General features: G+C 36.5%; 5 protein-coding genes across 16 annotated transcripts; 3 read left to right on the forward strand and 2 right to left on the reverse strand.

Moving 5' to 3' along the window:
* Positions 1–18: 18 nt before the first annotated feature.
* LOC106400269 (auxin response factor 17-like) lies at positions 19–3079 on the forward strand. Of its 2 annotated transcripts, none has more exons than XR_007314755.1 (3): positions 19–1198; positions 1760–2444; positions 2894–3079. XR_007314755.1 is itself a non-coding variant. In XM_048736353.1 (3 exons), exons 1-2 carry the CDS (start codon positions 179–181, stop codon positions 2387–2389), a joined length of 1650 nt encoding a protein of 549 aa, XP_048592310.1. In that variant the 5' UTR covers positions 30–178; the 3' UTR covers positions 2390–2429; positions 2894–3079. The 2 variants fall into 2 exon arrangements, 1 of the variants encoding a protein (XP_048592310.1); XM_048736353.1 differs by having other exon boundaries at positions 30–1198; positions 1760–2429.
* A 2022-nt stretch (positions 3080–5101) lies between these two features.
* LOC106423934 lies at positions 5102–6466 on the reverse strand. The gene is made up of 2 exons (XM_013864678.3): positions 5980–6466; positions 5102–5823 (listed from the first exon to the last, which is right to left on the reverse strand). The coding sequence occupies exons 1-2, from the start codon at positions 6328–6330 to the stop codon at positions 5212–5214; spliced, it is 963 nt and encodes a 320-aa protein (XP_013720132.2). The 5' UTR covers positions 6331–6466; the 3' UTR covers positions 5102–5211.
* Positions 6467–10368: 3902 nt separating this feature from the next.
* Positions 10369–12887, reverse strand: LOC106423906 (RHOMBOID-like protein 8). 2 transcript variants are annotated; one of them, XM_048736355.1, is made up of 7 exons: positions 12542–12887; positions 11991–12154; positions 11753–11916; positions 11400–11671; positions 11184–11310; positions 10972–11104; positions 10369–10589 (listed from the first exon to the last, which is right to left on the reverse strand). In XM_048736355.1, the coding sequence occupies exons 1-6, from the start codon at positions 12850–12852 to the stop codon at positions 10982–10984; spliced, it is 1161 nt and encodes a 386-aa protein (XP_048592312.1). In that variant the 5' UTR covers positions 12853–12887; the 3' UTR covers positions 10369–10589; positions 10972–10981. The 2 variants fall into 2 exon arrangements, with proteins under 2 accessions (XP_048592312.1, XP_013720112.1); XM_013864658.3 differs by lacking the exon at positions 10369–10589 and having other exon boundaries at positions 10762–11104.
* A 116-nt stretch (positions 12888–13003) lies between these two features.
* LOC106423896 (membrane-anchored ubiquitin-fold protein 5) lies at positions 13004–14953 on the forward strand. Of its 2 annotated transcripts, XM_048736356.1 has the most exons (4): positions 13004–13407; positions 13493–13666; positions 13746–13797; positions 14639–14953. In XM_048736356.1, the coding sequence occupies exons 1-4, from the start codon at positions 13134–13136 to the stop codon at positions 14655–14657; spliced, it is 519 nt and encodes a 172-aa protein (XP_048592313.1). In that variant the 5' UTR covers positions 13004–13133; the 3' UTR covers positions 14658–14953. The 2 variants fall into 2 exon arrangements, with proteins under 2 accessions (XP_048592313.1, XP_013720106.2); XM_013864652.3 differs by lacking the exon at positions 14639–14953 and having other exon boundaries at positions 13746–13988.
* A 1168-nt stretch (positions 14954–16121) lies between these two features.
* BNAA07G33780D lies at positions 16122–21684 on the forward strand. Of its 9 annotated transcripts, none has more exons than XM_048736361.1 (14): positions 16122–16366; positions 16482–16564; positions 16700–16910; positions 16984–17083; positions 17163–17236; positions 17324–17395; positions 17542–17619; positions 17877–18001; positions 18137–18209; positions 18374–18435; positions 18520–18894; positions 18976–19069; positions 19149–19284; positions 19379–19658. In XM_048736361.1, exons 3-13 carry the CDS (start codon positions 16746–16748, stop codon positions 19272–19274), a joined length of 1344 nt encoding a protein of 447 aa, XP_048592318.1. In that variant the 5' UTR covers positions 16122–16366; positions 16482–16564; positions 16700–16745; the 3' UTR covers positions 19275–19284; positions 19379–19658. The 9 variants fall into 9 exon arrangements, with proteins under 9 accessions (XP_048592318.1, XP_048592317.1, XP_022544986.2 ...); XM_048736360.1 differs by having other exon boundaries at positions 16124–16366; positions 19358–19658; XM_022689265.2 differs by lacking the exon at positions 19379–19658 and adding an exon at positions 21306–21684 and having other exon boundaries at positions 16125–16366; positions 18970–19069.
* The last annotated feature ends 460 nt before the right edge of the window (positions 21685–22144 follow it).

A 22144-nucleotide genomic window follows, 5' to 3' on the forward strand; every position in this document is an offset into this window, starting at 1 on the left:
AGCAAAATCTCGCTACAACGGCGTAACAGTTAAATCTATTCTCTCTCTCTCTCCCTATCCCTCCGCTCTCGTTTTAAGCTTCCATTATCCTCTCTCTCTCTCTCTCTCTATAACTCTGTCTCAAACACACACAGAGTCGCTTCCTCTCTCTCTCTCTATAACCTCCTCTCAACCGCCAATGTCACCACCGTCGGCGATCGCCGACGTCCACCGCGTAATCGACCCCAAGATCTGGCGCGCCTGCGCCGGAGCCTCCGTCCAGATCCCCGCGCTCTTCTCCAGGGTCTACTATTACCCCCAGGGACACGTGGAGCACTGCTGCCCTTCCTCCTCCGCCGTAACAGCTTCTCCGATCGCCTGCGTCGTCTCCTCGATCGACCTCCTCGCGGATCCGATCACCGACGAGGTCTTCGCGCACCTAACGCTTCACCCCGCGACGGCGGCGGCGCAGGATCAGTTTCAGTTCCCTCCTCAATCTCGATTCGAAGAGGAGGACGAGAGCGAGAAGGTCGTTACGTTCGCGAAGGTCCTCACTGCGTCTGATGCTAATAACGGAGGAGGATTCTCCGTCCCGCGGTACTGCGCGGACTCCGTCTTCCCTCCTCTCGATTTCCAGGCCGATCCTCCCGTTCAGAAGCTCTTCATCACCGACGTGCACGGCGGCGTGTGGGACTTTCGCCACATCTACCGCGGTACGCCGAGGAGGCACTTGCTAACCACCGGGTGGAGCAAGTTCGTGAACAGCAAGAAGCTGATCTGCGGAGACTCCGTCGTTTTCATGAGGAAGTCCGTTCACGAGATGTTTATCGGCGTCAGGAGAGCTCCGATCTCTAACAAATCCGGAGGAGGAGGAAGCTACTACGGGGACGAGTACTTCCCCGGTGGTTATTACGGAGTTAAGAAGGAAGACGGTGGCGAGAAGTTTAGGAGAGTTGGGATGGGGAAGCTGACGGCGGAGGCGGTTTCGGAGGCGATAGGGAAGGCGTCGCGGGGGTTACCGTTCGAGGTTGTTTACTATCCGACGGCGGGGTGGTCTGAGTTCGTGGTGAGAGCTGAGGAAGTCGAGGCGTCGAGGAATGTTTACTGGACGCCTGGAACGAGAGTCAAGATGGCGATGGAGACGGAGGATTCGTCGAGGATCACGTGGTTTCAGGGGATCGTCTCGGCTACGTTTCAGGAGACGTGGAAACAGCTTCAGGTATACGTTTGTGCAGTGTTTCTTGTTGCTGTGTGTCTTTACTGTGTTGTGAGTTCTTGATTTGAAATCCAAATTGGTGATAGTTTCGTATAGGCATGGGCATTCGGTTTCTAGGATCGGGTCCTAATCTTTGGGATTTAGATATTAGGACCCAATAGGGTAATTAGAACTTGTCAGTCCCGGGTTGGTTCGAGTTAAGTTGCTTAGGAACCGTTAATATCCGCTATTTTTTGGTTCCTAAAAGTTTCGGGTCGGTTTCGGGTTTTTAGACCCAAAAAATATACCCGAAACCCGATAAAATACCCTAAAACTCAAAAATATCCGAAAATATACTCGAATTTTTATCCAAAATTTTATCCGATTATCCGAATTATATTTTTGAAAATCTAAAACTTTATCCGAAACCCAAAAACTATACCCGAAAACCCGAATACAAAACTTAAAAAATATACGGAAACACTTATATATACCGAAACTTTCATATGTATATGAATGCTTAGCTTTTGTCACTGAGTTAATGTTAATGGAAACTCGTTTTCTTTACTTGTGAGCTTTGAGCAGATCACATGGGACGAGCCTGAGATTCTGCAGAACTTGAAGAGGGTGAATCCTTGGCAAGTGGAAGCCGTTACTGCGAGCTCAACTCAGCTTCACGCAACTTACCCTCCTCCACCAAAGAGGTCGAAGTATCCACACGCCTCGACTGGGGTCCTGAGTGGAGAAGAAGGAGAGATGGTCTATTACGGAAGAGGACAACAAGCTATGGATCCAATCCCATACGGGTACACTTACACTACAGTTCCTGCTGGCATGCAGGGAGCCAGGCATTACGAATTTGGGTCTTACAACAACTCAACCGGATTCATTGGAGAGAACGCTCATCCTGAGTTTAACTTCTTTAGCCCTCTTCCCGGTTTGGGAAGGGTCTCGACTCAGATGATGAGCTTTGGCAGTCCGCCGTCGGATGAGCTGTCGCCTAACAGCAACACCACTAATGTTTCTTCCGGAAACGACGCGGCTGGGAACAACCGAGGCATTAGTTTTCAGCTGTTTGGGAAGGTGATAAACGTGCAGGAGCCTGCTGAGAGCGGTGTTGCTGAGTCTAGCTTGTGTGAAGAGGATGGGAGCAAAGAGTCCAGTGACAATGAAGTTCCGAATGAGGCACAGTTGCTGGGTCGTGGAGGAAGGTGAAAGAGTCTTGGGTGCCTATAAGATTCCAGCAGACACAGAGGTAATAGCAGTAAAGGTATTTTGATCAATCTATGAGGTTTTGCATTTTCAAACTGATTAGGCTTTTGCTTCCATTAGGCACGAATCTTATTCATCATCCTTTCGTGATTACTATTTTTTATCGATCTCTACAGTCTGTGGTAACTGGAATTTGAATATATACATAAATTGAGATAGTTGTTACTTTATTATTACAGTGCATGTACGTTTGTCTGTACTATTTCACCCTTGTTTGGTCTCTCGCATTCATTGTAAGGGACAACATATAATAGGAACATTCGACAGTCTCTGAACATTACACATGAATTGCATTTTACTTTTCTTTGCTTGACTTTACTGTGTGACTGTTACAGTTTTGATCTTTAAAATAAGCTTGGAGCTACTTGTTCACACTATAATGCCTGAAGATGAATTATTATTATTCAATGATTTGTGGTTTGTTTGTTGTGTCAATGTTGTTGACAGGTGAAGGGAATGAAAGAATGTTGGAATCTGTACGTCCCAAGTAGTAGTTGGTTGGTAATACTATAAAAAGTATCTTATGGTTTTTCTTTTCTTTGCATTTTGACTTTCTCTTGAGGATTTTATGTTTGCCACGTGGCAATCTGTGTATTTGACCAATCTCTGAGACACATTCTGGATTTGAGCATCTCGCTCTTTTTATTGTTTTATTGGGGGGGGGGGGGGGTAAAATGTCTATGGATGATTTTTACTTTTAACCATTTATATAGCAGTGATTAAGACTGTTTACGGAGTACTAAGAAACAACAGTACCTAGGTGATTTATTGACATCCCTATGCGATGAGCCTAATGAATGCATCTAAGTTAACGGCGCCAACCAAATAGTATTAACTGTTCTTTGGCTTTTAATTAAATAAAACTGCCAATAATGCTCTGCTCAGGAAGCTCAAGGTCCCCTACTATTACACTTTTTCTGATTCTTCTATTAACTTTGTAACCGATTTGTGATATATAGCAGAGCGCCTATTTGTCAATAAATCAGGTTTGGTTTATAGATTAGGACAAGTATAATAGGTAGGTTTGATTAGCAAATTAAGACGACTAAGCGGCCGATGAACAACAACAAAAAGACATAATATTATGTTTATCAACATTAGCTATAGCATGTTGACTTGGTTAAAGTTAGATCAACCGAATAAAGTCTGTCTTCTTTTCTGGTATTATTACTCTCATGATTTGTATGATTGACATATACGACGATACATGTACATTGCATACGTTCATTATGTGAAAGTGAACTGGGTGGATCTTATATTTCTATTTACTTTAATTGGTCACAGTATGATGAAAATACAAGAACCCACTCTTGGAAAATTAGCTGTAACGCAAACCTGAAAATGTTTCAAGGACAAAACAAAATAATTATTTTTTTCAGAGTTTGGTTATATGTTGAGGAAACACAAATAATTCATGCATGCAGACCAACAACCAAACCAATGAAAAAGGAACTCGGTTCTGACTCTTCAATCATAGTCTCTGGATTAAATAAATAGACAAAAAATGTATTTATTTGATATAAGTATATAACAAATGTTGTTTTAACTATCATTCACTTGGGTTTGGGAACTTGACGATTTTACTTATGATTTTTTCTCGTAACTTTTCTTGTATGATTGTTCAAAAATGAAAAATGATATAACCCTCTTCCCATGTCGTAAGTTCAAGATAGGATTTCTCACGAGTGTAAACGTTATTTCCACCCAATATTTGGAGCCTTCAGAAGAAGCAACGCCTGAAATTGAAGTATGAGTCTTACAAATTGTTAACTGATGTTTGATGAATTGTTTGTGTATCGTATCTTCCAAATTTTGAATTTTGTATAGAAGAGAGGGGACGGGTTGCTAATCATTTGTAAGTATGAGTCTCATAATAAAACATAATTGACAAATAAAAAAGAAGTCATTATACAAAAGAAGAGCACGAGATGTTTTTTTCTTCACTTTATCTCTCGATCTGCATCAAGTGAAAACAAATCAACCGTCAGGTTTGTAATCATTTTCTGTTTTCTCATTTTATTACCGTCCTTTCTGCAACTCTTTTCCGTATAGACAACTCTGGTCTCTCTCTTTTGCAGTCAATTCTTTTATTCTAAAGCAACAAAGAAACAAAAGAGTACTATAACAATAATCAGACGTTTTATTTTTATTTTTGAGAAAGTAAAATAATCAAAACATTTCATCTCCATGTTCACTATATTACATGTCTCGTCATTTGAAGATTTCCTATAGAATCGGTATTAACAACATATGTTCTTATACAGTTTGATGTAGTTTTATTTGTTTTCTTTACATCTCAACTCTAACACACTAGTTCTTTAAGCATCATGTTAACTTCATATTAAAAACATAGATATACAGTTATTAAAAAATTCTACAGTATTAGACAATAAATCAGTGCATTTAACTAACATAAAACAGTAAAACACAATTGATAATACAGTTTTTGAATATAACATCTTAACAACAATAGTTATTTTTTAATAGCATCTTATATTCAGAATGGATGAAGTATGTTCACAACAATGATATACTATACAACAACAACAACAATAGTTATTTTTTCACATTTCAACTTTAGCACCATGGTTTAATTTTATAAGCATAATCTTAACTTCATGTTTGGACTTTGATATATAAAGAGCACCAGAAAGGTTTTATAAAAGCACATAAATTTTATAGATATTATAAAACAAATTAAAAACATGGAAGATTAAACATTCTGATTAATCTAAAAGAGCCTAAAACCTTTGTGTTTTATTTTCTCACCTGTGGCTACAGAAAGCCAAAAGCATTTTTCTACCATCAACAATCTCATCAAAGAAATCATCAATCTGAGCAACAACACTCTCTGTTCCACTCCTCAAACTCCCAACACTCACTTTCACACTCTCCACTCTCTCTCTCAACCCTTTCTCCGCCTCCTCCCCCTCCTCTTCTCCCCTCCCTCCGCCGCAGCACCACCGCCTTTCAAGCTCCGCCTTCAGCTCCTCCACCGCCGTCTTGCTCCTCCTGTACTCGTACATCATCACTCCTTTCTTCACCCCCGTCCTCTCCATCTCCGCTGCCACCCTCTGCTTCAGCCTCACCATCGCCGTCGCAGTCACCGTCACCGTCGTCGCCGCCTCTCCGGGGATGCTGTAAACAAGGCCTTGCGTCAAGATCGTGAGAAACAGAGTGTTCATGCTCTTCATCGTGTTCATCACTCCTCTGAACCCGCTGAACCCGTTCTGTATCTTCGACGACTCCATCGCCGCCGTCGTCGTAACTTGCTCCGACCAAAAGGGAAACCTTTGGACGCGGTTCTCCATCAAAGCTCTGTTCTCTTCCTCTATCCCCACCGCTTCTCTCCGACACCCAGTTATCGCTCGCATCACCTGTAATCCATTTCATAATCAACCAAAGTTCGAAACTTTATTATCTTTTATTCAAGAATTATTTTTTATTTTAGCAAAAACAAACCAAAGTTCGAAACTTTATTCGAAAATATTCGAACTTTTTTTCAAAATTTATTTTTTTTAGAAAAAAAAAACCTGACGGTGGTTGTGGTGGTGGTGGTGGCCGTCGAGAGAGGAGGTGACGGAAATAGCGGCGGAGCAGAAGCTTTCCATGGAGGAGAGAGAGGATTTGATGACGTGGCAGACGTCCCAGAGCTTGGAGGTTTCGTCCATGTAGTCGTCGAGCCACTTGTCGCCGACAGGGAGGTTGAGTTTTTGGACAAGAAGTGTGAGATGAGAGTGAGAGGTTCGTAGGAGACAGATCACTCTCTGTAGGAACTGAAGGGACATGAAGCTGTTGGAGAGATAAACCCTTTCGAGATCTTCCATTGATTTGTTTAGAAAAGTGTAGAATCCGTTTACTGAGTTTGTACAAGAAGAATCCATTTTGTTGATGATGAAACAGAGAATGATGATTCTGTGGAGGGAAAATTGTGAAGGAGAGAGTTTAAAGGTTATAAAGAGATTGTATGTGTGCTTATGTGTGTGTGTGTGTGTGAATGTATATATGTATAGATGAAAAAGAGAGTGAGAGAAAGAGAATAAGAAGGTGAAGAAGAATCAGAGATTTTGTAAGGATGAAAGTGATTGTTTGGAGCAATGATGGTTTGTTTCCTATAGAGGAGGAAGTGGATGATTGGTATTTGGTAATAATACCAAAATATATTGATTTCTCTGTATTTTTGTAACTTTTTTTTTGGACAATTCTGTATTTTTTTTTAAACTAAGTTTCTTATGGAAAGAAGAATACAATAAATTGAAATCTACAAAAGGCATACATAGGATTTTTGGAAAAAAAAAAAGAAGAGAGAGTAGATTATAGTTTTTTTCAGGGAAAATACATATAGAACATGATTTTTTTTCCATGTAGTCCATATAAATTTTTTGTCATCTATAAATTTGAGACAGAATAAAATTTGTATTTCTAGAAGCTGCTCATTAGCTTGATTCTTTGTCCGAATAAAATCTCTAGTGTTGATGGTTAAAATAAAAGGGTAATTATAATAATGATCATGTTTTAGTACACTAATAAACGAATAATTAGTGATTTTAGTATATGAGCTAGCGTCTTCTACGAGGGACGGCATCTAATACCATTTCATGCCTTATTAGTTATGCACTTAGTTGATTGATTACAAAGCAAAGTTTTTTTTAGTGTCTACACCCTTCACAATACTTGCTTATCCAATTATTGCACAGTGCTTATAGGTGTTTCTGTAACTAGTTTGTTTGAAATACTAGTTATCCTTTGGTTGTTAGACACCTCGACTACAATTAAGTCTTCAAATATTATAGACAAGGTTTGAATGATTTGTGAGTAGATCCTAAGTTGCTTTATAATATACTATTACTTCATACAAATCTAACATAGTAAACTCGATTAGTCATCTTATGCTTTGTATTAATATGATAATGGCTCAAGGGATCGAGATAGGTCATTGTATAACAATTAGATTCGAGCATACTAATAATAATGCAGTGTAACTAAAGTATACAAAGAATGAAATCAAGTTCGTACCTCCAAAGTGGCATTTCGGACCCATACAACGGCGGATACCAAGAAAAGAAATACTATATAACATTCAGTTGACGCAGTTGAATATTTAATAAAAACATTTAAGTAGATAAGATAAAATTAAGAGAATTAAATGCAAAAGGGTTATAGATGTTGCAAGCTAAGCAGTACATATGTTGCTTTATTCCCGTTATCAAGCCGGCGCGTATTCTATACTCATCTGTATTTCTTTAATTCTATTCGTACACTCTCTTTTCAAACCACCAATAAATATCAATATTATTGCAATTATGATTTTGGTTAGGATGATATAAAATAAGTAGTCTTTTTGTTAATTATGAAATAGTATCTTCATATCGTGAAAGTGAAACAATAGGGACTAAATCTTTATTAAAAAGTTATCCAACAAATTTTAAATGTATATTTCTATGTATATCAAACGAGAAATTATCGTATCATATGGAATCGACAATACGAAAAAATGGTAAACGATGATGTATGATGTATCTATATATGATTGTTTTTCCTTTCTATTTTTCAGTGACTAGTAGAAATTGTGTTTTATTTTTAACTATTTAATACTACATGATAGTATATGCGAACCATGAAACATTATATCAACTTGAATTATCATTTTTCCTTTGTTTTTTTTGCTTAAAATCATTTTTCCTTTGTTACTTTATTGAATGTATTTTCATAATCGTAGCTGAAAGTTTATACTACTTTTTTTACCACATAACTATATAATTAAGCGTTAGAAAAGTTACAGTAGGATAATCACAAATCTATACGTGAAATGAAAATGCATATCATATAATCAATCTCGGCCATATATTACCATTACACTGCAGTAGAGATATATGTTATATTCAAATCAACAAAACAAGAATCTAGAATTATTTGTCAACAATCAGCGACTATACATTCTACATGTTGTAGATTTGCACATGTATTAAACATTCTACATTCGTTACAAAAAAAAAAAAAAACATCCCAAGTATTTGTGGATGAGTGTACACATCAAATCTAATGGAAGACGGGACCATAACTAATGGAAGCGTCGGGCGACTCAATAATCTCCGATTACTCTTGTTTGTTTCTTCATTTCTTTTATAGATTTTTGTCACATTTTTAAATTTTAATATCATATATCGTTTTTTCCACAATTTGTTTATGTTATAGACGTGAAAGACAAACTTCTTAATATTTAACTATTTTATTTTCGTCTATGAATAACGAAACAGACAAAAGGAATACTATTCAGCAATTAAATAAAACACTATTCAGCAATGAATCCTTTTTTTTTTGAACAAATCAGCAATGAATCCAAAACTCGATATATCAGAAGTAAAATCCAAAGAAAGTTCACGAACAATCTAGAAGATGGTATATTATTGACAAGAAGACTTGTATATATAATAAATAATATGAAAAATGTTCCTGGTAGAATGAAAATGTTACAATATAGATGTATGTATGTTTAACTATTCGAGTGTATAACTATCGACACAGCCTTAGAGAGTAATTACTAAGTAGCAGAAGAGTAGTACCAAGGTGTAGATTTGCGAGAATGTTTGGTTTTCTCAGTTATGACTTAAGATAAAGAAACAACTGTTTTGGGTCCATACTCCTCTTCTCTTTCCGTCTACCATTTTGACATTGATCGTCTAATTTCTCCACTTCGTTGTCCCATTTAATTCCTGTTGAGAATGATTCTATGATTTATTGGTTTCACTCATTTACCGATTTGTTGCTAGATGTAAATGTTTACGATTCTGAACTCTAAAATAATTGTTTTAAAAGAAAATAGGAAAATCGATTGAGAAAATAAGAATAAAATAAAACGGTAAAAAAGTTAAAAGGCCTTTAATTGTGTTGTACCCGTTTTACCTAACCAGAATCTATATGGACAAGGACAACTATTAAGCAAGGTCAAAAGAACCTTTAACAAAGTCGCAAATCAAGTAAGGCGACTAAGTTAATAACTGATAAGCACTCTTTGATCACTAATCCTCTAACCGGACGGTGGAGATAAAGGGAAGAGTTGATTATTTAGAGGGTCAAGAGCCACAACTTAAGATATAGTTTGTATTCTTTAAAAGTGAACTGTAAAAGTAATGTGAGCCGAAATAAGGATGCAAAGGTACATGCTATTTCAGCGTTAAATGGTAGAGAACTGTGGTTGTAATATTCCCACCCATCTTCGTGTATATCATTGATGCACATTAAATAATAGTTTACATATATCTTTATAACTTGTTGATGTGGTCCAAATTCTCGATATTAAGGATTAATATAGTAAGAAGAAATGAAAAATTAAAAGAAAGGATGATTGAGAAAGAACGTTATAGTTATACATGACAACATTGACAAGTACTATATGGATATATACATATATGGGGAATAAACAAATTTTAATTGTTTTTTCTTCTTTGTGCAAATGCTTAAAATCTAAAATAATAAGAGTTCCAAAATTGTGCTGGTTTGTGGGTTATTTTATTTTATTTTTTAAACACATTTGAAGGTGCACAACAAAACTTGAAATAAAGCTTCCAAACCATATTCCCAACAACCTTTTGCTTCATTTCTGGTTACATCCGTTTTGATTGTAAAGTCAACTGATTACAAACCAGAGTTTGTCCCTCACTTATAGTTTTTTTACACCAAACTGAAGCCAAAATGTTTAAGATCAATTCTCAGAAATTGTAATGACCAATGAAATCACAAATCACCGATGGTAATAACTAAGGTGAATTTAACAGAAATAGAGTGACTTGAACATGTTATAAAATACAACGAAAAAATGAATATTAATATAGAAGAAACAAAAGGCATGTCTTTGTTGTGTTATGTATATAATGCATACTTAGTGTTGGAGGATAGGAGTAATTAAAGTTTAAACCAATATAGAGAGAAGTAGGCAGTTGAGTAGAGGTTAATGAGAATCAGGACCACAGTATGGGCTTGTTCAGCTATTATGTCTGCATTTTAATATGATGTGTAACATTCTCAATTCTACTTTTTTTTCTTTCCAAAATCAATTTTAGTGGCCCTATCTCTATATCTCTCTCTCTACCTGTGTCAAGGTCGGCCCTTTTCTTCTCATTCTACTAGACCCACAAAGCCACACCTATTTATCACCATCATCACTCTTCCTCTTAAAGCATATAAGCAAAAAGTTATACATTTAAGTAAAAACGAAGCTGAATATTTATACATTCTGGTGTGTCATGTGTGCGTAGATATGATGTGGATTGTGTCAAGTTTATGTAAGCCACTAATGCGGCTACTGGGTCCTCCTATGGGACCTAACTTGGTAGACCTTTAGTATTCAGATTCATAGTATCAACAAGAACCAATGCAATCGTTTCGTTTACAAGTCCTACCTTCTTATCCATTAAGGCTATGCCACAAAAGTGCTGATACTTGACTAAGGATATTATACAATGAGAGTTTTGGTGGTATTATGTGCAATTGTCAAAGTATGGGAGGGAGTACAAAGGAGTTAGAACCTGGTCATGTTTAAGTGCAGACGAGCGTGCAGAGGTCTTGTGTCCTGGCTTGTGATATGTTGGTGTAAGGGAATATCCGGAACTTTCCATTGGCCATACACGTTAGTGTTAGCTGAGCATCACTCACCATTGCCTATCAAATTCACATATATTGAACTATGATTTGTCTATTAAAAAAAGACTTGGTATCTAGAATCAGTGTCACACAATACCTCGCAGGAAGTAGTCATGTCGCTGCAGCTCCATTTCCTGGTTGGAACACAGTCAACATAGCGACACCAGTTGCAGTAGCGGTTGAGATTAACGCCCCAGCAGGCTGCTACTAGAACACCAGCAAGTCTGAAAGAAAAGAGACAAAGATGGATAAGCTTTTTCATAACGCTGAGAGATAGAGCACGAACAAAAAGAGAGTAAAGGGGATATCTCACATTCCACAGAACACAAGCAGGCATACAATCCTTAACACTGGTCTGTCAAACATTTCTTTAAGCCTTGTGGAACTTCTCATATCATCTTCAAACAGTTTTCCCTTGTGAGGTGGAGGGGGGTCCTGTCTCAGCTGTGGGGTGAATAACAGCACAAATCCAAGAAGGAATCCTGATATGAAACCGCCAATATTCGCAAAGTTGTCAATGTAAGGGAGAAAGCCGATCAGGAAATTGACTGTGGAGATAGTGAGTATGATCACTAATGCTGAAACCTGTAGCAAACATAACAAAACACAATCAGAAACGGTTATATAGATAAGAAGGTACACAGGGACAAGAAGAAGTCCTTTGACCTTGGAGGTATATAGATTCCAGTTCCTTGCAAGTGCAGAAAGCATAGCTCCAATCAATCCAAAGAAAGCAGCACCGGAACAGATTGATGGGATGTTTCGAACAAACAACACAGCGAAGAGACTTCCCACAAGGCCAGAGAGGAAGTATATTACTGCAATCCTCACTACAGAACCATAGCAAAAACAGATTATAAACGTGATTAGATGAGGTAACCAGAGTGAAGGAGACGACTTTTACATGGTCCATATCGCTGCTCCATGAATATCCCAACGAAAATCAAGCTCCCAAGATTTATCAAAAGATGAAACAATCCACTGTGCAGCCAGGGAGACGTCAACACACGCCAAATCTCATGTTTCTCAACCAGAGCATTCCAGTAAAGACCTCCCATGTGTTCGAAGCTGCAAAATCACAGTGAAAAATATGAGGTACAGAGCTTCATACTCAGTCGTTAGAAGCAAAATAGCTCTTATGTTTCCTTCGATCTTGCTAAAACCTATAGATCTAAGAAGAATAAGAAGCACTACGATCTGTAACTAAGTTTCGAGTGATTCATCAAACAGAACGTAGCAGCAAGCAGATCCACAAAAATCAAACACTATAGATCTAAGGATAAGCAGCAGTACGATCTGTATCTAAGCTTCGATTGATTCATCAAACAGAGTGTTGCAACAAGCAGATCCACACAAATCAAACACTAATAGATCTTCCGAATTCAAATTGAGATCGATTCCACAAACAGATACAACGAACGAGAAACTCGCGCCGAGAGAGGGAGAGGTACTCACGTAGAAGCGGAGGGACCGAGCATAGGATTCTCAGAGAGAGGCTGGAAAGAGAATCGGCCGAGTAATTTGGCGGCGCAGTGGCCGTTAGAGTTTCCGGAGCAGTCGTTGACTCCCATAGTCACAGCGAAGACGACGATCTGGAGAAGCACGAAGACGGAGACGAGCCACGTGTCGCGCTTGATCTGCCGCGAGCGGTGGCGGAAGAAGGGGAGTTTGTCCGAGCTTGGATCGCCGGCGATGGGAGTGGAAAACGAGAGGTTGCGATGAGATGCTTCATCGATCTGCGTCTTCGGCTCCGTTGTAACCTCCATTGCGGTTAGGGATCGGAGACGACGAGTGACAGTGAAAGTTTGTTTTATAAAAGTGGCGGGAAAATGCTTTTGGGAACAAACCGAAATGCTACGATCCGGTTTGGAATTGCTTTATAGAAATTATTTCCTCGCAATTCTCTAACCGGTTAAGCTTAGATAGGATCCGGTTTGGATGTTAGATGGAACTGTAATCTAGAAGAATTAAAATGAAATACACTATTATATAGTTTTTTTTTTTTTTTTTGTAACTTCACTATTATATAGTTGATTGAAAGCAACTCATGTTATGCCATTTTTTTATATTGTGTTTATATACCTTCTTTGTTTCTTTTCTTTTTTCACTTTTCGTTATTTATATATATGGTTCTCCATTAGTTGCTAGAAGTTGTAATTGCACCTCTTGCTCGGACAGCCTGATCCTCAAGATGGGAGATGAAGGTTGGATAGAACTTAAGTTCAGACTCGCAGATGGCACCGACATCGGACCGAGCAAATACAGTCAGTTCACGACTGTTGCGTCTCTCAAGGAGAATATCATTGCTCAATGGCCTAAGGGTAAAAATGTGTTCTATATATACTGAAAAAATGTGTTCAGTTGTGTTCTAAGTGCTAATATCTTTTTTTTTCCTCTTTGGTATAGACAAAGAAAATGGCCCAAAGATGATAAATGAGATCAAGCTCATCAATGGTGGCAAAATACTGGAGAACAACACAACAATTTCTGAAGCCAGGTCAATACAGATTTGTGAACATCCTGGAATGGTAACTACGGTGCATGTTGTTCTTCCTCCTCCTATAATAGGCCGAAGAGACGGTAATTTCAATGCATTTCCTCTTGATTTTTTGTGTGTGTGTTTATATATCTCAGAGTTTTGGTTTTTGTTATTCTTCAGAGAAACTGCAGAATGAACCTCCAGTGAAGAACAGTTGTGTATGCTGCATTTTGTAAGTCCACTAGAGATTTTTGGCCTTTTACATAATTTTATGCCATTTGGATTCTTCATGTAACAGCTTTCCATAGTTCCAACATGCTTCTTCCGTAAGTTCTCTTCATTGTTTAACAAAATGTGGCTTAACGTAATGGGGTTCTAAGGAAATGTGTTCAAAGGATTTAAAAAGGAGACATGAGTTATCATAATAATCTTACTCTCTTTAATAATATTAGGATAGCATGGGTTCATACACAAAACAGGCAACAGATTATTCATGGACATTTTTCAACATTTCATATACGGATGTATAATTTTGCATAGTAACTTTGCTCCAATTTGTCTTGATTGTGATTTTGGGATCAACAATCTTTATTAAAAAAAGGATCATTAGATGAGATACTTAGATGTTTTCTTTTTGAAGCATTTATCTCAGTGATTGCTCTGACTAAACAAATGTTGAAAAGCCAAGGTGCTTCTCCTACACATCTACTACTTCAGTGAGCACATGCATTGTGATAGGTTGTAGGGTAAGTGGTTCTTTCTTTTTTTTTGCTCAGAGCTTGATTAGAAAGGGACAGACACCATCTTAAGATAGAGAGAGGGTCCACTTTCAGTTAATGGGTGAGGGAAAAATTATGGGCATGACATGACAATATGACATAACATGAGTTGCTTTCAATCAACCATATAGGACATTTATGAGAACGACCCTTTTGCTCTTGTCCCTCTGTCCTGTCTCTCTTTCTAGTGCCCACTTCTCTTTTTTCAGCTTTGTTATAACTTGTATAAGAACTCAGTAAATGATCATACTCTGAATACTTTTGAGTTTGAAAGAATAGCATCAATGTACACAGATGGAGTTCTATGTTCTAATTATGTAAAAATGGTTGGCTACTTGGATCACATTAGTGCAAGATCTGCAGCTAAGGATAATCATTATCTTCTTCTTGGGTGCTTCAAGTTTCAAGAAACAACGGTCGGTGATATTCTTTTATTTCCGAAGTGATTAGGTGACGCAGTTTTTTCACGTGACAACCCATATCACGTGTGTTTTCCTCACATGTGAGAGTGAACCGAGTAGAGACTGCGTTCGAATTATGAATGTATGAATAATCTCTTAAGCAAAATACATGAAAAATTGAAATAGAAAGAACATCGAGATTTCACGACATGCATGGTTCGATTTCCCCCCTGTCTCACTGAAATTTAATATGGAATTCACTATCTATTCTTTCTTATAACTTGAGCTAAATTTCATCTCGTTCTCTCTGAATACAGTGATTGTTTCACTTTCTACGTCGTTAGAATAGAGAACGACTAACAAGTAACAAAACAAAGCAAGTAGACCATATATATATATATGTCTTGCCTTTTAGATTGATAGATATATATATTTCTACAAAATTAGAAAACTGAAGATCATCAAGCTAAAGGAGTTGTATACAAATTTAGTATCCCGTCGCTTACACTCATGGTCACATGGGGGTAAATGATCAATTTCAAGAGTTAGTAGTAAGAAAGTAAAACGAAAAGGACCAAAAGTGTATAGACCAAAGAGTACGAAGTAAATAAAAAGTACCAATAGTAAGAGCATCCGCAACGGTGGACTCCTTCTTGGAGTCCTTATCATTATTATATTAATTTTTTTTTTTGAATAGTTAAGGACTCTAGTCAAAATAATGTGTCCAATGGTGATTTCCAATTAGGAGTTCTTAGAAATAAAAAAAATAATTTTTTTTAAATTGAAATTGAAATTTTATTAATTGCATGATTAAAAATAAATATACCAGAAAAGAAAAGTTTAAAAATGTATAAGTTTAAAAACTATAAGTTTTTCAATTTCAATTTTTTTTAAAAAAAATTATAAATTATAAGCTAAATAATTTCTATTAGTTTTTCTTATCTTATGTATAAGTTTATCTTCTTAAAACTATAGGTTTCATTTAATATAAGTGTGATAGATGTTTATGTCTATGTTTAAAAATGTCTATGTTTGATACAAGTTTAAAAATGTTTACAAGTCAAATGTTTACAAGTCATAGCTGCCACGTAGACAAGGATTTGATCTTTAAATTCCTTATGTAAGGATCAATCCTTGTATTATGTTACTCAAATAATAATTTTTTAATCTGATAAACATTGGATGTGGAGCTAAGGATCCTTAATGGATTCCCATTGCAGATGGTCTAAGTAAGTTGGTAACAACAATAAAAAAAGGACCAAAGTGTAAAAAGAGTTTACTGATAAGAAGTAAAACAAAAGGATCAGAAGTAAGAAAGTCAAAAGTAAAAGGACCAAAAGTGTAAAGCGTAAGAATTAAGAAAAGACGGAGGTGGTGGTGATGTGCACGTAATCGAATTCGTCGGAAAAAGTCTACCGACTTAACTTTCCTTTCTCCTTCATTCCTCTCTTTGTAACTAAAAGCCCCACGCAATGACGACGCTAACCACCTTCCTCCTCGCTTCTCAAATCTTCCCGCTTCCTCCTCAAACGTACATCGGACGCTACCTTTCTCCGTCTACGTCGGAACCTTCCCCCGTCAAATCCACCGTCCGATTCTCCCCGATCGTCTCCGGTCTCTGGTAAACTAACTCTCCTCCGTCTATACTTTCATCGCGAATGGCGATTATGATTGATTCTTTCTGTTGCGATTAGCTCGAACTAATAGATTTGGTTATATACTGGTGTGCTGATTAGGAATCATATTGTGGAATCAACAGATTGACAGTCGACGGCGAAACCTTCCCCGTCCAATTCTCCCCGATCGTCTCCTATCGTTGGTAACTAACTCTCCTCCGTCTATACTTTCATCGCGAACGTCGATTTCAAGTGGTTCCGTGTGTAGCGATTAACTCGAACTCTAGATTCGGTTATAGATCGGTGTGCTGATTAGGAAGATATTGTGGAATCAACAGATTGATTGTGTAGGGATTTTAAGTTTGCGTCGGTGGCGAAGGATCGATGGAGAGATCTAGTAAATGCGCTGTTTGCTACTCTTCGTTTCGTGCTTCGATTTGCGTAGCGTGTGTTAATCGCAGCTTACACGAATGCAAAACTGTGTTGGACTCGTTGAAGAGCCGTCGAGAGGTTTCGTACTCGAGACTGAGTAGCTTGCTCGTCGCTAAGGTTTGGCTATTTTGTTCATTGAAGAGTTTTAAAGTCTTTGATCTGAGATTGATATGATGTTGTTGTCAACTAGGAGAGAGAAATGATTCAGCAGTGTTGGATGGATCTTCACAACGAGAAGCTTGATAAGCTGCGGGACAAGCTTGAGCTACAAGTGGAGAAGCTACAGAAAAGTATGAAGAAGATGCTCAATTCGTCAAGAGTTTGTTTTATTTATGTGTATCGATCTAAATATTTGCTTTTATGATGCAGGCAAAAGCACGTTTCGGAGACTATCTAGCAATCTGAAAGAGAGATATGGCGTTATTGAATCGACTAATGTTGCTGTAATGTGACTGTTTTTTTTTCCTTCTCTTAAAAGGAGTTTTGTGAAGCTGATTTTGATATAAACAGACTCTCTCTAATCTCTGCAGTTGGAGAAGAGCCGTGTTCGCCAACTGGAGAATCACTTTTCAGATACTATTGGCAATCACTACTTAGTATATGTAAGATATTCATCTCATAAATACTTTTATTTCCATGCTTGAAGTAATCCTTTGCTATAACTCATGTGGTCATGTTTTGTGTTTTAACTTTTTTTTTTATTGAATCTCATATGTTTATAAACTAAGCCAGCATTTGTGGTTTACAGATCGAGCTTACTTCAGAACGCCTTTATAAACAGGCTTTGGTTATGAAACAGATATGCAAGTTATTCCCTCTATCAAAAGTAAGGAGATCAAATTTTGAGGTTCTTATCTAGATTGGTGTTATTTTGTTTGTCAGCCTTAAAGGATAAATTTAGCTCCCGAATTGGCAAGCATCAATAAAGTTAGAAATACAGATTCGATAAAACATAGTTATTTGTCTAAATAAACTGGTAAAATACTTCTTGTTTCTTGTTGAGGCAATCTTGGGCTTTCTTTAGATCACTGTGTTAGCAAACACATTTCATAGGGTGGTTTTACTAAATCTAACTATTCTCAGGTGACGGTAGAGGGCCATAACAAGTATGGGAGTAGTGGACAGTATGATCAAATCTGCAATGCTATCCTACCACAAGGTCTCAACCCACTCTCTGTTCCGCCAAAAGAGCTCGCAGCCTCTTTAGGGTAACACAACACGCGACCTTGTATATGTAAAATGTCAATTTGTTGTACGAAGTTATTTGAGAAGTCCATACTATCTTAAATATTTCATTCTGTAGTTTAATGAATTAACATTCCCATGGTTGGTGGTTGGATCAGGTACATGGTGCAGCTTCTGAATCTTGTTGTCCATAAGCTCGCAGTGCCTGCACTCCATAACTTGGGTTTTGGGGTAAGATGCCAACACATCATTAACTCGATTTTATGCTACACACTCACTCACACTCACACTCACACATCCAGTGTTTTAAATAAGGAACTACGCTTGGGAGATGTTTCGTCTATATCAATTGTATGTTATGGAAATTGATTGATTGACTTAGTACGTTGTCTCAGGGTTCTTGTTCAAGAATATGGCAACGAGAGTCGTATTGGAAATCTCACCCGTCTTCTCCAAGGTGAACCATATTTTACATTACAGGGTTTGTTTGTCTCTCCATTAGATTTGGAGATGTAAACAATCTTGTTTATTTTTTTTGCAGCGACGAGTATCCTCTCTTTGTACCATCCCATGATTACTTCTCCGTTGAAGGGAAAAGTTCCTGGACGGGTAGAGATACAACCAATTTTGGTGTCACTTCACTGAAATCAGATGGAAGTGTAGAAGAAGATTACCATGACCTCGACGTGGTCAACCTCTCCTCTGCATCTCCACATTCTGTCGAAACGTTCAGAAATGTGCAGAGAGGGATTGCACATCTCAAGCAAAGCGTGGCTCACTTAACTGTGTACGGCTACAGTTCCCTGTCTATGGAAGTTCCTTCCGGAGCCTCGACTTTTGAAACATTCGCAAAGTTGCTGAACACATTGTCTTCAATCAAGGAAGTTCAATCTGCTCTTTCTCATGGTTTGTCAAGGTAAAAGCTTCGAATTTTCACATTGACTATTATATATGTGAACTGGTAAATTTAGACATCTCTGATGTTTTACAGTTCCAGCAAACAAAGACACGAGCCGAACAAATCAGTGTGGAATCTGAACTCCTCAAGCTCCAGCACCATGCTGAACAGCTCTCATATTCAGCCTACGTCGGTATGACTTTTTGGTTCTCGAGCTTCACCACTATAACATTTGGATGAAGTAACTGATTTTTGGCATATCTGTCTTGTAGTGGAACAACAAAAGCTATTATAATGTTCCAAATCGAGATCCCAGCTCTATTGACGAGTGGAATTTGGTGGAGTATCCTCATTTTTCACATCAAGCTATGAAGTTCAATTTTCCCAACAAGTATTGAACATCTCAAGGTATACTAAATCTAACTTTCTTTTTTTTTGGTAAACAAATCTAACTTTCTTATTATTCATAATAATGATAAAGGTATATTGTATTCCCACAAAGATCCACGATAATAGGAAAATACATCTTACCTGGAACCCAGATCGTTGATATTGTTCATACCAAATGCATCCTCAATTCTAGGCAAGCCCTGGAACCTATTGTGTCTATTGTGTTACTCTTGAGACCTTATGTTGTAATTATTATTGGGATAATTGGATTTGCTTGACCGGTTTTAATTCTGGTTTGCATTGGTTAAGTTTTCTTTTGCTAAATCATGTGTATATATAAAATTAAGTGTACATTGTTTATGGATTATGCTGAGTAACACACTTTTTGAGCATTGCATCCTTTCTTTTGCTCTGAATGTTGAAGCTTCGATTTCTACCTAAATGTTGATGAATCAGAGTTGATAAAATATGTAACATATGTTGCCCCAAAAAAAATGTAACATAAATATATAGCAAACTAACAATTTATTTAGCAATGCTTCATTCTGTTTTGTCTTCTTTAAGAAAAAAGTGGAGTAAAAATACTCTGTGGAAGAGTCACACATCTGGTTTATGGTGTTTGATGATACATATACAACAATGAAATGGTCGGTCATGTGCACTTATGACGTTGAGAATATCCTCGGGCTTTGTTTGGGCTTTAAAAGGAAAGGAAGCCACCATAACAATAATTAATATCTGTGCAAAATACTTTTTCTTTTTCAGTCACTCAACAAAGAAAATGACCCCCTTTTTCATACCACACAATGGGAACAAAAGCAATTATAAGAGCCCATCCACTTCCTTTGCTTTTGTAGTTTTCATAATAGTTGGAAAAATAATTTTATTAATTTTTTTTTTGCAAGTGCTTCTCTTTGCTTACATGCGTTCTTTTAATATTATATGTATAATGATCCTGATTTTTTCGTAGATTTGCTTAATTTTTCTTAACTTCTTATAGTTATATATAAATGTAATGGTTAATCAAATTTCGGAAGAGTGTTAGATAATAACTTGGAGGGTGAAAATACTCAATTGAAATTTTTATTTATATTGATGAAAAAATATTTGAATTGAATAATTTCTTAAACTTTGTATATATTGAAAAGAAAGAAAACGAGAATAATGTTATAACTTTACAATAAATTTTCATTTTAAGCTTTAACATTTTTAGGCTATTTAATGAACATGTATATATATATTTATAAATAGAATCATCCATTAATCCATATAAGAAAGAAATTATAAAGTACCGATGATACCCACTATTTTGAAGAATATATGTCAATTATTCCCCTTTCTGATGTTGTGACAAAAAAAAAAAAAGGAATGATTAACACAAAACATTTGATAATATATGTATCATGTATGCATGTATGAATGTATTTTTATTAGTTAAAAGGTGAAGAAAGTCTTGTTATAAATTTGGAGCATCATTTTAATTTTGTGTTAGTTTAAGATTTTTCCATAAGAGTTTTGTAATCATATGTGGATGTACTTATGAGTACTGTGTAATAAACCAACATAAACCAGCATAAAAGAATCTTATTCTATTCTCTCTTTGTTGGGATCCGAAGAGAGAATCAGTCCCAGTTCAGTTCAAGTTCGAATCGTTGAACGACATGCGGTTTATATAAAAGGAATTAGTATAGAACAGTGTATATATATGCCTCCTTTAATATTATTTCTTATATTCCCCTTTTTGTTTAATTTGTTATATATAGAGAACATTAAGCATTCTTCTTGAAGCAATATTACTAATATTCGAATCCTTTTTTTGCCTTTTTTGAACGTTGGATGATCATTCATTCACAAGAATCTCAGGGCATGAGAGATTCGCAATTTTGATTTGCTCTATGATATTACTTTGATTCTTCTTCCTAAACGTAAAACCTTTTTATTTTAATTTTTTTTCATCTCCTAGTTAATTAATTTAACCATGATTATGTTTTCTTCATTTAAGTTTTCATTAATTAACTTTTTCTTGGAGATAATTTCAGGTGTACTTGGGAAGAATGTAAGAGATCGGAGGAAAAAAAGTACAGAGAAGATAACGTGAAAATGCAATAAACTGCGTAACTTTTATGGTCATAAACGAAAAGGAATGAAAGAAGATAACGAAAATAGTGGAAGATTGGTGTCTTCGTGATGAATTAAAGTAGAAGTGTGTGTACGTAACTTTTGTGATCATACCATCTTTTTCTTTCTCAATTACAACACGCAACGTTGATTGATATACAATGCATGCATAAATAACCTATATGATAAACTATATATGAATAAGTATTTCCTTCTTGAAATTTTATGAATGATATACTCATAAAAAAAAATTCACTTGATTGTAAATTGTGATACTCCGTTCTCTAATCCATATTACAATGATATTCTTATCTATGTTCTTCTCTTTGATTACAAAATAACTCTAGCTAATAAAAAGGCTTTGAAAATATTTGATAGAGACTTACATACAGTACTGAATAAATCAAGCCAAGATATGTACGATCTCTCGTGAAACCAATCGATTCCGTGACATGATCATACAAGCAATAACAATTTTATTCTTTTAATTTGTTTATAGTTGCGTATCAGCGCACCGATTCATATTTATGATATTATATGAATTGAAAAACATTTATAGATGGACTCTTTATTAAAGTAAAACCAAGACAGGAAATAAAGCTAGATAAAAAATAATCAGACATGCTTGTCTTTGTCGAACACACAGATTTTACTACACAAGTGGTGCCAAACTAGTTAAGATCCATAATTTTAAAATAAGTGAGGGTTTAACAATGTTATCTTTTGTGTTTGGTAGGCCATTATATAAAGCTCCAATTAT

Source organism: Brassica napus, chromosome A7 (genome assembly GCF_020379485.1).
Source record: "Brassica napus cultivar Da-Ae chromosome A7, Da-Ae, whole genome shotgun sequence".
In the NCBI taxonomy this organism is placed as follows: domain Eukaryota; kingdom Viridiplantae; phylum Streptophyta; class Magnoliopsida; order Brassicales; family Brassicaceae; genus Brassica; species Brassica napus.

Excerpts from the sequence above, each read along its gene's own strand:
- LOC106400269 (XM_048736353.1), top strand. The coding sequence starts at position 179 with ATGTCACCACCGTCGGCGATCGCCGACGTCCACCGCGTAATCGACCCC. Across the intron at positions 1,199-1,759 it reads AGACGTGGAAACAGCTTCAG|ATCACATGGGACGAGCCTGA; the intron begins GTATACGTTTGT and ends AGCTTTGAGCAG.
- LOC106423934 (XM_013864678.3), bottom strand. The coding sequence starts at position 6,330 with ATGGATTCTTCTTGTACAAACTCAGTAAACGGATTCTACACTTTTCTA. Across the intron at positions 5,824-5,979 it reads ACCACCACAACCACCGTCAG|GTGATGCGAGCGATAACTGG; the intron begins GTTTTTTTTTTC and ends AATGGATTACAG.
- LOC106423906 (XM_048736355.1), bottom strand. The coding sequence starts at position 12,852 with ATGGAGGTTACAACGGAGCCGAAGACGCAGATCGATGAAGCATCTCAT. Across the intron at positions 11,917-11,990 it reads GGAGCAGCGATATGGACCAT|TGAGGATTGCAGTAATATAC; the intron begins GTAAAAGTCGTC and ends ATGGTTCTGTAG. Across the intron at positions 11,672-11,752 it reads GGAATCTATATACCTCCAAG|GTTTCAGCATTAGTGATCAT; the intron begins GTCAAAGGACTT and ends TGTTTGCTACAG.
- LOC106423896 (XM_048736356.1), top strand. The coding sequence starts at position 13,134 with ATGTTATGCCATTTTTTTATATTGTGTTTATATACCTTCTTTGTTTCT. Across the intron at positions 13,408-13,492 it reads CATTGCTCAATGGCCTAAGG|ACAAAGAAAATGGCCCAAAG; the intron begins GTAAAAATGTGT and ends TCTTTGGTATAG. Across the intron at positions 13,667-13,745 it reads TATAATAGGCCGAAGAGACG|AGAAACTGCAGAATGAACCT; the intron begins GTAATTTCAATG and ends GTTATTCTTCAG.
- BNAA07G33780D (XM_022689265.2), top strand. The coding sequence starts at position 16,746 with ATGGAGAGATCTAGTAAATGCGCTGTTTGCTACTCTTCGTTTCGTGCT. Across the intron at positions 17,396-17,541 it reads GCAATCACTACTTAGTATAT|ATCGAGCTTACTTCAGAACG; the intron begins GTAAGATATTCA and ends TGTGGTTTACAG. Across the intron at positions 18,895-18,969 it reads CTTTCTCATGGTTTGTCAAG|TTCCAGCAAACAAAGACACG; the intron begins GTAAAAGCTTCG and ends GATGTTTTACAG.